This window comes from Hemitrygon akajei, chromosome 6, assembly GCF_048418815.1.
Source record: "Hemitrygon akajei chromosome 6, sHemAka1.3, whole genome shotgun sequence".
Taxonomy (NCBI): Eukaryota; Metazoa; Chordata; class Chondrichthyes; order Myliobatiformes; family Dasyatidae; genus Hemitrygon; species Hemitrygon akajei.
Genome location: NC_133129.1, coordinates 121,625,919 through 121,642,649, shown reverse-complemented (window position 1 = coordinate 121,642,649; position 16,731 = coordinate 121,625,919). Strand labels below are relative to the sequence as shown.

Here is a 16,731-nt window from a genome sequence, read left to right as displayed (position 1 = left end):
TATCATGCGCCCTTTGTACACCCTGATGTCGGGTAAAGGGAAGGACATTACTTGGGACGAGGAGGCCGCGGCCGCTTTCGTCAAAGCCAAGGAAGCCTTGGCAGATGCCACGATGCTGGTGCACCCCAGAACGGACGTTCTGACCGCCCTCACGGTGGACGCATCTGACACAGCGGTCGATGGGGTGCTGGAGTAGCTCATCGAGGGGCGCTGGCAACCCTTGGTGTTCTTCAGCAAGCACCTACGACCACCCGAACTCAAGTACAGTGCTTTCAACCGGGAGCTGTTGGCACTGTATCTGGCAATCCGGCATTTCAGGTACTTCTTAGAAGGCAGGCCGTTCACCACATTCACGGACCACAAACCGTTGACCTTTGCGTTCACGAAGGTGTCCGATCCCTGGTCGGCTCGCCAGCAGCGACATCTGTCCTACATCTCCGAATACACGACGGACATCCAGCATGTCTCGGGAAAGGACAATGTCGTGGCGGACGCACTCTCTAGACCAGCTGTCCAGGCCCTGTCCCTGGGGGTGGACTACGCAGCACTGGCGGAGGCACAGCAGGCAGATGACGAGATGCCCAGCTACCGGACTGCAGTCTCGGGTTTGCAGCTGTAGGCCCAGGTAAGAGGACCCTTCTGTGCGATGTGGCTACCGGCCAACCTCGCCCCATCGTCCCGGCAGCCTGGAGGCGGCGAGTTTTCGACTCCATACACGGTTTGGCGCACCCATCTATCAGGACAACCGTCCGGCTGGTCTCCAGCAAGTTCGCGTGGCATGGACTTTGCAAGCAGGTCAGTGAATGGGCCAGAACGTGTGCGCAGTGCCAGACAGCCAAGGTGCAGCGACACACTAAAGACCTGCCGCAGCAGTTCGAACCCACCCACCGGAGGTTCGACCACATTCGTGTGGATATCATGGGCCCCCTACCAGTGTCCCGAGGAGCGCGGTACCTCCTAACTATGGTAGACCGGTTCACGAGGTGACCAGAGGCGGTTCCGCTCACCGACACATCTGCCGATTCCTGCGCCATCCTACACTACTATCTATTTATAGATGAGTGAAAAGTATAATCATCTGCCAACTGGCTTCATGTTTACTGTTTCCCCAAGCCAACGATCGTCTGACTTTTAACAAATCTCTCAGTGCATCAATACTTGGATAGGGCACCCAAAATCAGAATAACAAATTGTTTTTAAGCTATTATCTTGAATGTTATCTTTGGTTCCCCATTGGATACTCGGCTCTCACCTGTGGCTTCAAGTAGCAGTTTTCATATGATAACGGCTACACTCTGGTCCATTTCTTCGACAGCAGGGCTAAACCAACTGAGGGTCGCTGGTGAGTTTCATAGCCTGGTGAGATAGGGACATGTCTGTCCCAAAATACAAAGACTGCTCTGGTGGGCTGGGTGGATGATACCTACATTGAGATCCAATGGGTAGGAAGGCAGTTCTAAAAGGCTATGTGGAGAGCATAAGGCACAACGAGGCACGGAAGATGTCATGGTCAACCACTGCAACATGGGAAGACCCCAGTTATGATGTTTACTCATACCCGGACTTACAAGGTCGAAGGAGTGGAACTGCCCCAGTGCAATAGCTTTTCCACCTTAAAAACTCTCCCACACAGGTCTCCTGTCTTTACTTGTTACTCAGTTAAATGGTAGTTTGTCTTTTTTTTAATACCTTTTTAACTTATTTTCACAAAACTTCACCTAATTGGGGCAGCTGCTTAATTGGGCCAAATGTACTGTCCTTTCATGTGGCAGCAACTCAATGCATAAAAGCATGCAGATATGGTTAAAAGGTTCAGTTGCTGTTCAGACCAATCATCAGAATGGGGAAGAAATGTGATCCAAGTGACTTTGACCGTTGACGGACTGGGTGGTTTGAGTATCTCTGAAATTGCTGATCTCCTGGGATTTTCACATGCAACAGTCTCTAGAGTTTACAGAGAATGGTGTGAAAAAGAAACATCCAGTGAGCAGCAGTTCTGTGGGTGAAAATGCCTTGTTAATGAGATAGTTCAGAGAAGAAATGCCCAACTGGTTCAAAGTGACAGGAAGGTAGCAATAATTCAAATAACCATTACACCAGTGGTGTGCTGAAAAGCATCTCTGAATACACAACACATTGAACCCTGAAGTGGATAAGCTACAATAGCAGAAGACCACGGACATACAGTCAGTAGCTACTTTATTAGATCCAGCATGTGTACGTTATATATAAATATGATACAGAGTGAATTCTTGTTTTTAACATCCGGGCAATTTTCTGTAATCTAAAGTAATTTTTATTTGCTTTTACTGCAAGATTGAGACACGGTTGAAATGGTTTGTGTATGTTGGCTTGAAATGGATGGCCACAGTGACACAAGCTACTTCCTGGTTGTGCATATGAAGGTGGAAAAAATATTCAGGCAACTGCAGAGTATCAAGTAAAATCACCTTTCCTTACTTAATGCCTCAGTTGTGTCTCACTATGCTTGTCAACCATGCTCAGATTTAGACTTTGAATGAATATGCTGTGAGCTATGCGAAGAACACGTTGAAGGCCAGTAACCAGCTGAAAGTTACTGGGTGAATGAATCATGATGTTGTTAGGGTGCTATGGTATGCATCCAACCACGCCAACCTCGGGATTTAGATGCTCTGACTCTCCGGAGTATAGATAGCTGGCGCGGTCCCTTTAAAGCTTCTGGCCCGCTCAGCTAATTGGCAGCCATGTTTCAGCATCAAGATTTAGATATTTAAAGTGCACCTGAGCTCAAATTTGGTACTCAGTCTTTGCCCAACATTGGTTCAGTCTGTGATTGCATTTAGGATTTCTGTGTCATTTGGATTCTCGTTTGGTCTCGTCAGGTTCTCATCTAGCATCTAGTCAAGTACCCTGTTCTCGTCTCAGTCTTAAATTTGTGTCTCAATTCTAGTGTCAGATACTCCAGCACTTGGGTCCTCACCATCCTTGCCTAGACCTCTCGTCACATAGGGTGAATAAATTAATCATTTATTTGGCTCAATTTTCTTCAGACAATAATTTGTGAATCATGCTGTAATGTTTTGCTTCTTGAATTTCCAAATTGAACAATGTACGGTATACTTTTTGGTATACTTTTTGTGTAAATATGCACATAAGGGTGTGATTGTCATGCATTGTAGTATTTTAATGTGCTGCAGTAAGTGGTGGTATTAGTGCACGTGACTAACTTTTTAAAAATGTCTTCATATGCTTAAAAATAAACAACTATTTTAGATCCAGATATATGAAAACACTTCTATGTTAATATTCTAAAAAATAGTGTACTTTAATATACCCTTAAGGTTCTTTAATAGTTTGGTTGCTAAAATAGAGAAAGGGACTGATGATTTACAGTGCCTTGAAAAAAAATTCAGCTCACACAACTATTTTCAAATTTTACTGTCTTATTTTCTAAATTTAAGATATATCGAAGTAGGATTCTTTTGAACTATTCTATAATACATTGTGCATCATGTCAAATCAAAAGAAAAATTCCAAACCCTGTCAACAATTTACTAAAAATTAAACCCAAAATTGTGAGGCTGAAATAGTATTCATTCCCTTTGTAATTACCACACTAACTTTCCTCAGGTGCAATACTGTATATTACCTAAGCAACTCACCAAATTTGTTAATGCCGAAAATTGGAGGATCACCTGAATAAATAACCCCCCTCTCTGTAAGGTGCAACAGAATGGTAAGTTTTCAACAGGCCAAATCAAAATGAAGGCAAAAGGGAAATGATAATAGAGAAACACAAATCTGGAAAAAGGTACAGGACCATCTCAATAGTACTGAACATACTTCGGACCTCAATTCAGTCCATCATGAAAAAGTGGAAAAAATATGAAACAACAGCCACACTGCTTAGGTCAGGTTGCCCTTCTAAACTTTTTTGCCGGAGAAGAATGGCACTTGTAAGAGCGGCTACTGTGACATCAATGGTCACATAGAGTGAGTTGCAGAAGTCAGTGGCTGCAACTGGAGATGAAATTAATGGCTCCACAAAATCTAAGGCCTTGTATAAATAAGGTATTTAAGGAAGAGTGGCAAGGAAGAAGCCTGGCTTAAAAAAAAGTGTATCCTTGTATGTAAAGACTTTGCAAAACATCACTTAGAGAAGAACTGTAAAGATATGGAAGAAGGTCTTGTGGTTGGAGGAGACTAAAGTGGAAATTTCTGGTCTTAACACTAAGCAGTATGTGTAAAGTATGGTGGAGGGAGCATTATGCTATGGGGATGCTTTTCATCAGTAGGGACTGGAAATCGGGTCAGGATTGATGGAAAGATTGTTGTTCCTTTTCGCACCTTGTGGTGCAACAGGCGTCATTTTTGTTGTTTCCGTAGCATTTGACTATTTTTTAAAAGGCTGAGTTGTTAGCTCGACACTCAATCCAGCATGGGAAAGCGTGGGAGGAGCTGGATTCAAACTCAGGAACATTCGCCTCAATGTCTGGTGCTGATGTACATTGATGTGAAGATGAATGCTGCGAAATGCAAAGTGATTCTCTATCACTATCAGCTATCCTCTGCCAGAAAGCTTAAACTGAGGTGGAAGTTCATCTTTTCAGCAGGACAACAGGCCCCAAGCACACTTCCAGAACAACCATGGCGTGATTTCAAATGAAGAATTTTAATGTCCCAGTCAGAGTCTTGCACTGAATACGATCGAACATCTCTGGCAAGACCTTGAGTTTGCTGTCCACCACTGCTCCCCAACTAACATGGCGCAGTTTGAACAATTTTGCAAGGAGGAATGGGGAGATCTTGCTCCACCACGTTGTGCAAAGCTAGAAAAGACTGGAGTCTGCAATAGTTGCGAGAGGTGGTTCAACTAAGTACTGAGCAAAAGGGGATAAATACTTTTGAACTACTGACATTTTAGCTATTGAATTTTTAGTTTCTCATGCTTTACAATTTTCCCTGCTTTGTGGGCTTTACTGTGGGAAGAAAGGAGCTTATGATTCACAAATAAAAATTCTCAGTTGAATTGATCAAATTCTTGGGTTTTAATAATCATTTATGTAAACAAAGGGTTAAGTGTTCAAGGTACATTTATTATCAAAGTATGCATGTAGTATACAACTCTGAGATTTGTCTTTTCCAGAGAGCCACAAAACAAAGAAAAACCATGGAACCTGTTCAAAGAAATACATCTGCACCTCTCCACACACAAGAAAACAAATTACGCAAATGGCAACAAGACAGAACTGGCGAAAACACAGACTATAAAAACATATAACTGAAAGAGTCTGCGTGAACTACAGTGTAATCTATAAATCGCAGACCCAGAACTTCGGTACTATTCTCTGACAACATTGAGGGAAGGAGAGACTATTTCAATTCGGGGCCTTCCTTGAGGAGTAGCGAGAGAGAGACCATCACATGCAGACACCTTCCTCCAGCAGCAGCGAGTGAGAGGCTGGTAGGTGGTGCTGAACACTTGCTTGCCTCTACACGCACCTTGATATTTCAATCTCCCTGGTTGCTTTAATCGGCAAGATTGGTGAGAAATGGAGCTCTCAGCTTCTAGGCCTCAAGGGCGCTTGCCCCCTGGAATCTTCTCGGAGACAGAAAAGTGTCAGATTGCTCGGTCCATCTTCAAACTGTACATCAGTAACAGTACCAGAAACAAATTTAAAATAAAAAGACGATGTAAGTGAAGTGAAAGAAACAGTTTCATGGACTATCTGGTAGATGTCACCCAACATCTTGACTGGAAATACTTTTACAAGGCACTGTATTCCTATTATCCGTAACTGGTAGTTGAAGCATTAAGGTTCAGTTGAAATGATTTATTAGTCTGTTACTCATCTTTCTCTGTACAATTGTGTATGGTCATGCTCAGTATCCTGAAAAATGTTCAGATGAGACAATAAAGATTGCATATATCCAGAAATCAAAATATGCAGTGTGCTTCATTTTAAATTTACAGATGTTGGGATTGTAGCAGGATGGAAGATATGTGTTGGTTCCATGAGATGAATTAGTAGCAGATCATGATGAAATCTCCAGGAATGCATTTAAACAGAGCTAGACATCATAAGATCTTGCAACTGCTGGTTGTTGTTCTAAGTCTTTGTAACATTTTAAATAAGCTAAAATCTAGTCTTCAGAAAACTGAAGCTTTGCTGTTATTATTTTGGGTTAAATTTTAGTATCGGCTGAACAGTATGTGAATTTCATTTATTATATCTTAGATTTCCATGTCCTCCTATAGCATTGCAAAAGAATATACCCAGGCATATCCTACAGAAATGGAACTGGAATTGGGGAAAGTCAAAGGTGAAGAAGTAATGATGAATGAATCTCCTGAGCAATTTGACTACTGGTGTAAGTTTTGTAATAGAATGAAGTCCAGTTGTTTAATTATATCAACTGATTTAACCAAAAGTAGAAAAGATATATGTAAGGTTTTTCTCCACAAATTAGGTCTGAGGTCTTCAACTACATTTTCACTTTAAATTAAGGATAAAATTTGCTACAAAAATGATCTGTGCGGCATAAAGGTTGTCATGGTGGACTTCATTGGATTAACTTGTGAAGATTAGAAATCAGGAATCTTTTAGTGAAAAGGATAGAAAAGATAAATTGTTAACAGTATTTTATGTAATCTATCGTTTTCACTTAATTACATTTTCCTCCTGTAAATATGTATCTAACTATAGTCTCTTGCTGTTTCTATCCTAGTTTGTGAGACCTGCCAAGAATACTTCATGGATGAATGTGCTCTTCATGGATATCCAATATTTATTGCTGATACACCTATACCTGTAGGTGCGCCAGACAGGGCAGCTCTTTCGGTTCCTGCTGGAGTAGCAGTTGTGAAGGAGCCTGGAGGGGAGATTGACGTCCGTTGTTTAGATTCCATCATTTCAAGAGGAAGGATATTTGGACCATATGAAGGAGAAGTGTGTCAAACTGATAAATCCTCAGGGTTTTTCTCATGGCTGGTATGTACCTTTTAATGTTATGATGTTGGATTACACCAAAAGATGGAGGGGGAGGGGTGGGAAAGAGGTGGAAGGAGATATCCTTGCCAATTGAGTATTACTGTTAGAATAGAGCATCAATAACTTTATAGATACTTTTTAAGCAATGTATTTTTGATACTTCTTATGAAGCAAGAATCAAATGTGAATTTTGTCTAACGGGTGTGTAAATTTGAGAACTGGGCACTGATGTTAGAGCATTCTGAATTTGTTACTGCTGAGCATCTTTCAGATCTGTAATGTTGAAAGAGTCCTCATTAACAATAATGGAAGATGATGTTAGAATAGTTCCAGCCCAAGACACTTAATCTTAATCTGTAATTTAATGAAAGAAGCTCTATAAATCCTACTTAATGAAAATATATTTTGCAGTCAAAGGTGAAGTGTTACATATTAAAAATTACAGTGAATTAGGAGGATACCATTTTGTACTTGGAGCTAGCAAAGATGAAAAGTAAGCAATAGAAGGAGTTGATGAGGAATTTGAAGAGTCTGGATAAATGGGTATAATGAATACAAGGTACATGGTCATAATAAGGAATGGAACAGTGGTCAAATTAAAGATATTCCCATCATCACAAGGAAAAGGCAAGAAATCCTTTTGCTTGCAGAGTAATATGAATCCTCAGAACATGTTATGGAGTTACTGGTATTCCTTAATTTATAAAACTGATACTTTTCCAGAAAATGTGTTGTTAAGTGAAGAATTATAAATCAAAAAATTGTTTCTGCCTGAAGTGTCGACTGTACTTTTTTCCATAGATGCTGCCTGGCCTGCTGAGTTCCTCCAGCATTTTGTGTGTGTGTAACTATTTCTGGAGCTTGTTATATTGATTACAACAGCATAAAGTTCTGAAATAATAAATAACAACTTTATTAATTATTAAATCTTAAGGTGATCACAAAACAACCTAATGTACTTGTTCATAGTACAATACAAGATTCTGAGGGACCTGGACAGGGTGAACACGTCTTAATGTGGGAGAGTCTAAAACAAGCAGTCACTTTCAAAACAAGTGCTTGCTCATTTAAGGCATGAGGTTTCTGTTAGAGGGCTATGAGTCTTTTGAACTCTCTTTCTCAAAAGCAGGGAGAAGCAAAATCTAATTTTTGTTAAGGCAGTGCATGATAAGCAAATGGGTTAAATGTTACCAGGGATAGACCTGAGTGTAGAGTTGAGTTTGCATTCAGAGCAGCCATGATCTTATTGAACTGTATTGCATACTTGAGAGGCTGACTGGTCCTAAATTGTATCTTCCTATCTCTTGTACAAGTGGTAGTGGTGTCTCTTAAGGCAGAAGATGCCTGATGTTGTAGCATGTGAAGGAAGAGAACTGAGTGCAGTTACTATTACATGTGAGAAGGTGCTCAAAAAGCTCAGACCTAAAGGTACAAGTCACCTGGACCAGATGAACTGCACCCTAGGGTTCTGAAAGAGGTAGCGTTAGAGATTGTGGTGGCATTAGAAATGATCTTTCAAAAGTCATTAGACTCTGGCATTGCAAATGTCACTCCACTCTTAAAGAAAGGAGGAAGGCAGCGGAAAGGAAATTATAAACCAGTTAGCCTGATCTCAGTGGTTGGGAAGCGGTTAGAGTCAATTGTTAAGGATGAAGTGAATGAGTACTTGGTGACACAGGACAAGATAGTACAAAGTCAGCATAGTTTCCTTCAGGGAATATCCTGCCTGATGAACCTGTTGGGATTCTTTGAGGAGATTACAAGTAGGATAGATAAAGGGGATGCAGTAGATGTTGTATTTTTGGACTTTCAGAAGGCCTTTGACAAGGTGCCATACATGAGGCTGCTTACCAAGTTAAGAGCCCATCATATTGCAGGAAAATTACTAACATAGAGCATTGGCTGATTGGTTTGGAGGAAGCGAGTGGAAATAAAAGTATCCTTTTCTGGTTAACTGCCAGTGACTAGTGGTGTTCCACAGGGGTTGGTGTTGGGACCAACACCAGATGAACTGCACCCTAGAGTTCTGAAAGAGGTAGCGTTAGAGATTGTGGTGGCATTAGAAATGATCTTTCAAAAGTCATTAGACTCTGGCATTGCAAATGTCACTGCACTCTTAAAGAAAGGAGGAAGGCCTTGTTTATTATGACCAGTCTTTTTATGCTGTATATAAATGATTTAGATGATGGAATAGATGGCTTTGTTGCCAAGTTTGCAAATTATACGAAGATTGGTGGAGGGGCAGCTAGTGTTGAGGAAACAGGATGCAGAAGGACTTAGACAGATGTGGAGAATGGGCAAGGAAGTGGCAAATGAAATGCAGTGTTGGAAAATGTATGGTCATGCAGTTAGTAGAAGTAAATGTGTGGACTAATTTCTAAACAGGGAGAAAATCCAAAAATCTGAGATGCAAAGGGACTTGGGAGCCTTGTGCAGAACACCCTAAAGATTAACTTGCAGGTCGAGTTGGTGGTAAGAAAGGCAAATATCATGTTAGCATTCATTTCATTAGTTCTAGGATATAAGAGCAAGGATGTGATGCTGAGGCTTTTTAAGGCACTGGGGAGGCCTCACCATGAGTATTACATGAGTTTTGGGCCCCTCACCTTTGAAAAGATGTGCTGGCATTGGAGAGGGTCCAGAGGAGGTTCACAAGGATGATTCCAGGAATGAAAGGGTTATCATACAAGGAACGTTTGATGACATTATGATGGCTTGATGCCATGCTCCAGCCACTAGATGTGAGTTTAAACAAACCATTCAAAGAATTCATGCATCGACAGTGGAATGAGTTTGACTTAAAAACAGCCAATAAATATGACCTGTCTTCCATGTATTCGTTTTTCCAAAGTTGGCACCCTCTGTATAAGCTGACTCCTTAATTTTGGGGCCACATTCTCAGCTTAAACACTGGAATTTACAGTAAGCAGAATAAATGGAAAAAAGATGCAAAGTAGCATTATCTGACTGTTACTGAGGAAAAAAATAATTTACTCTGAAATGTAGGGTGCATGAAATATAACACACAACAGTTTGAGATAATGCATTTGGAGAGGAGCAAAAAGACAAGGGAATAAAATAAAAATAGGTTATTTTATTTCTGTTTTTGCACTATTTTTAATTTAACTGTTTAATACACATATACATATATTTACTTATTTTTTCTATATTGTCATGTATTGCATTGTACTGCTGCTGCTAAATTAACAATTTCATGACATATGCCATTGACATTGAATCTGTTTCTGATATGTGGAGAAAGAAAGTAATCTTGGAACTTACAGTATATTTTTAGGCTTTTTTTCAAGGTAGCAGAAGACAATAAATAAAAAAGGTATCCTTTATAGCGAAAGCATAGAATATAAGAACAGGGATGTAATAAAGGAAGTTTGATAGGCTGAGATTGTTTTCTTTGGAACAGGGAGATTGAAGGGAGAAAATTGAGTTACATATAAAACGATGTGGAGCTTATAGAGACTGAATTGGACTATAGGTCTGATTTCATAGCAGAGGCATTAAAAACCAGTAGGCAAAGATTTAAAGTGTTTGGTAAAATGATAGAGAGGGGAGGAGATTTTGTTTGCATGAAGGAAGTACGGGTCTGGAGTTCAGTGCTGGAAAAGATGGTAGAGGCAGAACTGATTTCCACATTTTAAAAAGTTGATGGATGTGTTCCTGAAGAGTTGTGATTTGCAGAACTATGGCCTTAGCACTGGTCAACAAGACTAAGTTAGGCAGCTCTTTTTTGACTGGCTTGGAAATGCCTCCTTCTGTATTGCAGATTTTCTGAATCAATGAACTCTTGCTTATTTCAAAGCTTCTTGCTCTATATTAATCTCTTTTGTTATTTCAGATACTTGGCAAGAATAACACCTATAAGTCTATTGATGGCACAGATGAGACCAAAGCCAATTGGATGAGGTGAGTCGGGGCTCTGGTCAAAACTAACACTGTTGGTTTGAGTATAGCTGGAATGTAAAGGGAAGGGAATAGAATATTTTAACCTGAAATCTCAAAGTGCAAGCAAGTATATCTTTTCTAGATCTTGCAGGAAAGCTGTTTTGATTGTTAACTTTTATGAGAGTTTATGCCCTTCTTTAAAGATAAAACTTCTTTATCTTTAACTTCTTTAATATTTTTAAAATTGAACCTACCTTTCCTGAGTATTATTATTATAAATTTAGTTTGATTGTTCAAGCCTAGGCAGTACCATGGAGTTAGCAAATATTGCAATTCTGTTTTTCTTGCTCAATAAGTATGTTATCAGTGCAGTACACTTGTTCAGTTTGAATTGACCTGACCTTATTGCAAGTTACAAATGTCTGGAATTGGGGTTGAAATTCTACCCTTATATTCAGGAATCCTAAATTCAAATATGGTATATCTTGTTGAAACCTTATATTTTCTAAGCATTGGTCATACATTTGTCTTAGGTATGTAGTAATATCAAGAGAAGAGAATGAACAGAATCTCATGGCATTCCAGTACAAGGAGAAAATTTACTTCCGAGTATGTAGGGATATTCACCCTGGAGAGAGGCTGAGAGTCTGGTATAGTGAAGACTATATGAAACGTCTCCATGCAACGACACAGGACACCATAGAAAGAAGCCTCCCAGCTGGTAAGTAGTTTATGTATTGAATGTGTACTGAGTTCATACTCAACATTTTGACAGATTAACTCTTACAAGACACTCATTTAATGTTATGATTTTTGATTTTGAAAAATGAGGTTATAAGAATTCAAAATTTGTTTAAAAGTGCTTTTGCTACATACCTTTATTTTTCCACTGAAAACAACACAATTCACAACCATTGTAATAAAAGATCAGCATAATCTAACATCAGGGCCAGGTTGTGTGAATAATTAAAATGAAACTTCTCATCTTTTGTTCATACAATATTAATTGTGTACGTTTTAATTGTTAAATGCAGTATTTACTGAATAAGACTGAAATTCATTCTTAATGCTGTTGAAGTGATGATATTTTCCAAAGTCCTATGGAAGTTATATGATAAAGCATTAAGACTAGTTCTGAATTCAGTCCAAAATTAGATAATTGTAAGTTTCTCTTGTGAATATAGAATTATACACAAAAGTTTTGTGATTTGGCATCCTTGAATTTCTGATTCACTTCACCAACTCGGGTAACTGTGCAGACCAGCACTTGACAGTTGTATATGATGATGTAGTTTCAGATGAGGCTGGTAGGTTTTCATTGTTGCCCTACTGGTACTCCTTGGTTTCAGTGCTGTCTGTAGATGCTTGTAGTGATACAGGCAGTAATCATTTTTGTTTGTGTCTTCCATTTCCATTGTGTTTTACTCTGATGGTATTCTGTTTATCGAGAAATATCAACACAATCACCTATTATGGCATTGAATAAGCAGTCTTCAGATAAAGGTTTGAAACTTTTTAGTGTGTTGACACTAAACAAGAAGATGGACATCTGCAAGGTTGAAAATCTGAACATTTTGATGAAGGAATACGAAGTAGGCTCATCCACTATCAGTGATGTTAACCCATGGAAAGATAATTCAATTTTATGTAAGGTTGGAGCTGAATAAATCTGTAGACAAACAGTGTATTCTACACAAACCTAAAGCAGCGAGACAGTGATTTATACAGATGGTTTGCACTCAGACATTCTGAGGATGCCCCAGTCTCAAGGCCAATGCTTATTGAAATAGACAAATGTTTCATCAATCAGAATTAGTTTCTGAGAAAATATTTATCAACAACACGAAGTATTTGTACAGCATTAAAAGACACAATTTATAATGTTGCCTGTGCACAAGATTCAATTATAAGTGAGACCAAGAAGAGTTTCGAGAAAATTGTTGCCTAAGTGATGTTTGCTGAAGAATCTCCTGATGAAAAATTAGATGCTTTTAACGTTCAACGTAAAAAATCGCCAGAGAAAGCAGAAATTGTTAGCATGCTTAAGAATGCTCCCTTGAAAAACCCAGTGTGCATCTAAGTGATAAGTGTACAGAAAATTCGATTGAAATTGGTAAAATTAAATTGTGATGCAGAAATTATAGGAAGTGTAATAAACCCCAAGAAGCTGAAAGAAAGTGACAAAAACTTTGAGTCGATTATATAGGCTGTTGTCCATGATTCTTTCAAGAGGGCTGCTGGGACTGGTGATGATGAACCCAGGAATGTACAGTCAGCCCTCCTTATACGCGGGGGATTGATTCCAGGACCCCCTGCAGATACCAAAAAAACACGGATGCTGAAGTCCCTTATTTAACCTGTCTCAGTGTGGGTGGACTTTAGGACCTGGAGGAGCTCTGGACCCGCCGCCTGCGACTGCTGCTGAATCCACAGTGTTTCTATTCCGTTGACGGAAAATGATCACGATTGAAAATAAAGTGGAAATAAAGCGATTGGAAAGAGGTGAAACGCCATTGGTCATTGGAAAAGGTTAGGCTACAGTCGGTCAATGATCGGAACAATTTTAAAGGATAAAGTAAGAACAATGGAGCATGTGAAAGGCCCTGCCCCGATGAAAGCTACAATTATTACTAAACAACGCAGTGGTTTAATTATTGAAATACATACGTTTCTTAAGTGTTTTATATGCATTGAAAGGTAAAACTATGTACTATATACTAAGATAAGCGTTGGACTAACTGACGCTAAATAATACCAGATGCACCTGTTCCGACTTACATACAACTCCAACTTAAAGACTGCCTGTACTTTAAATCGTCTCTAGATTACTTATAGTACCTAATACAATGTAAATGCTGTGTAAATTGTTGTTATACTGTATTGTTTAGGGAATAATGACAAGAAATAAAAGTCTGTACATGCTCAAACAATGAGTGCTGGAGAGAGAACTTCTGGGTTTTCCTGATCCACGGTTGATTGAATCCATGCATGCAGAACCCGTGGATAAGGAGGGCCGACTCTACAGCAAACCCTCGAGGAAGTACAGCAAGATCTCAATTTACTGCATCTAAGCTGGAAGGATGTGCAAGCTACAGTTCCATCAATTACATTATAAATTGACAAAGCTTATATTTAGTTTTAAATGTAGGTTAAGCTTTGTATAAGTAAAATAAATTTCTTGCTTTTATTGCAATCTTCAATAACTTAGTGCCTAGCACTTTTGTTTACGAACACTCAAAATTTCACATATTTCCTTCAAGAAAACAACAGCACACATGGTGAGTACCCACACTACTGTTATTGTAAAAGAAATTGCGGTTGACAGCCACATGGAGTAGTCGCAGAGTACGGGCGCTCCGTCGTACTTTTTATCTCCACACTCCTTTTTCCCCCTTTTCTCACACCCAACTGTTGGACTCTTTGCTCTTCCCCCTGCCTGCGACTACGTTCGCTTCACAATGACCTCAAAGAGCACTAAATCCAGGAAAAAAGACGATTCGGCGGCTGGCTTGACGGTAGAGGCTATCTCCACGCTACTAGACCAATACTGTGAGGCGTTAGTGGCCAAATTTAAATCTTCTTTCAGCCTGCTGGAAACAAAATTTGACCAAAAGGCCAACGTCTACCCTCTCTTGAGCACGCTATGGATGACCTGAGCCAACGCGTCTCTCAGCTGGAAAACATCTGCTCCAGCTTACGTGAAAACAATATCAAGCTAATGGCTAAAGTTATTGATCTGGATGGCCAGAGCAGTCGGCAGAACCTATGCATCCTGGGCCTGTCTGAATCTATTGAAGGCAGGCGTCCTACTGAATTTTTTTCCAGTCTGCTTTGTGAGATCTTTGGGAAGAAGATGCTCCCATCCCCGCTGGAGATTGATAGAGCCCACTGTTCACTAACAGCTAAACCAGCCCCAGTACAGAGACTGCACCTGGTTATTCTTCACCTGCACCGCTACCAGGTTAAAGATCTCCTGGTTAGAGAGGCCTGGTGGAGAGGGAAGCTAGAATACCGCAGCCAGCAGATTCAGGTTGTGGAGGACTGCTCTCCCGAAGTTTTGAGCCTGTGAGCCGAGTCCAGAGAAGTAATGATGGAACTATACAATTGAGGATTCAGGCCTTCCCTACTATACCCTGCACAGCTCTGCATTACACTTCCTAGCGGTGACAAGAAGTGGCTACGCTCAGTAGACAAAGCATGGAAATGCATTGACAGCCTCCCCACTACACCGAATTCTTCATAAAATATTTTTCTCCCGGACCCTCTGCCAGGTAACGTTAGCAGTGCCTGGATGGCAAGGTCTGGTCTGACCTGGCCGGATTAGGTACTGACTACCACAATAGGTGGAATAATTTATCTATCTCTATCTCTCTCTCTCTCTCTCTCTCTCTCTCACTCACTCACTCACTCACTCACTCTCACTCACACTCACACACACACACACACACACACAAACACACACACACACACACACACACACACACACACACACACACACACACACACTCCCTTTTACCTTTTTACCTCCAATGTACATTCATGTCAATAATGTCAATGTCAAAATTTTAGCTAAAGTTCTGGCCCATAGACTGGAGAAATCCTACCCTCAATTATTTCTGAAGACCAAACAGGCTTTATTAAAAACCGCCTCCCCTTTTTTAACTTATGCCATCTATTAAATATTTTATACTCAACTTCAGTTGGGATCCCTGAATGTGTCATCTCCTTAGACGCAGAGAAAGCGTTCGACCGTGTGGAAAGGAATTACCTCTTTGCTGTTTTAGAAAAATTTGATTTTGGACCAAGTTTTATCACGTGGCTTAATCTGTTATATTCGCATCCCACCGCCTCTGTTTTGACCAACTCTCAGCAATCCCAACCTCAAACCTCAAATGTGGAACTCGCCAAGGTCCTTTATTGTCCTTTAAGCTCTTTACTTTTCAATCTAGCCATAGAGCCACTGGTGATTGCGTTCCGCAGTTGAGCGGATCTGATGGGGATTTGGAGGGAGGGAGTTGAACACGAAGTCTCCCTTTATGCTGATGATCTTTTACTTTTTATATTAAACCTGATTACCTCCTTACCCCCATGTTCTCACTCCTTAACAAATTCAGCCGGTTTTCAGGATACAAACTTAATTTACACAAGAATGAACTTTTTCCAATAAATGGAGAAGCATAAGCATCAGAGTTCCATAACCTCCCTTTTAAGGTAGTGAATAACCAATTTACTTACCTTAGCGTCACTGTAACAAGGAAACATAAGCGTCATTAATTTGTTAAATCATATAAAACTGAGCCTAGCACAGTGGTCACCCCTGTCCATGTCACTAATGGGCTGAATTAATTTTATCAAAAAGAACATCCTTCCTAAATTTTTACACCTTTTTCAATCCATACCAACTTTCATTCCTAAAGCCTTCTTTGACTCACTAGACTCAGTCATATTGTCCTACTTATGGAAGGGCAAGCGTCCCCGACTGAATAATGTCCATCTTCAAAACTCTGGAAGTGTTGGGGGCATGGCTCTGCCCAATTTCTGCTTATATTACTGGGTAGCTAACATAAGCTGACTCATCTTTTGGTCTCATTTTTACAACCAATCTGACTGCCCAATATGGGTGGCAAAGGAGCTGAACTCTATTAAGAATTTCTCCATCTCAGCACTTCTTGGATCTGCACTCCCCTTTCTTACACCAAAACCGATTGTTAATCCTGTTACCAGGCACACCCTGAAAGTATGGGCTCAGTTCAGAAAGCATAGTGGTCTCCATGGCTTCTCTCTTTCAAGTCCTATTCTATATAATCATCTCTTCCAGCCTTCTATACATGATTCAACATTTCAAAACTGGTACAGA

The 16,731-nt window shown here is 40.1% G+C and overlaps 1 protein-coding gene across 1 annotated transcript in view; it reads left to right on the top strand.

Moving 5' to 3' along the window:
* Positions 1 to 16,731, top strand: part of LOC140729428 (uncharacterized) — a 92,060-nt gene that overhangs the window by 24,452 nt on the left and 50,877 nt on the right. Inside the window, exons 3-6 of the mRNA XM_073049153.1 lie at positions 6,242 to 6,354; positions 6,712 to 6,974; positions 10,828 to 10,895; positions 11,408 to 11,595. Coding sequence (XP_072905254.1) covers positions 6,242 to 6,354; positions 6,712 to 6,974; positions 10,828 to 10,895; positions 11,408 to 11,595 — 632 coding nt within the window. The remainder of the gene's footprint in view (positions 1 to 6,241; positions 6,355 to 6,711; positions 6,975 to 10,827; positions 10,896 to 11,407; positions 11,596 to 16,731) is intronic.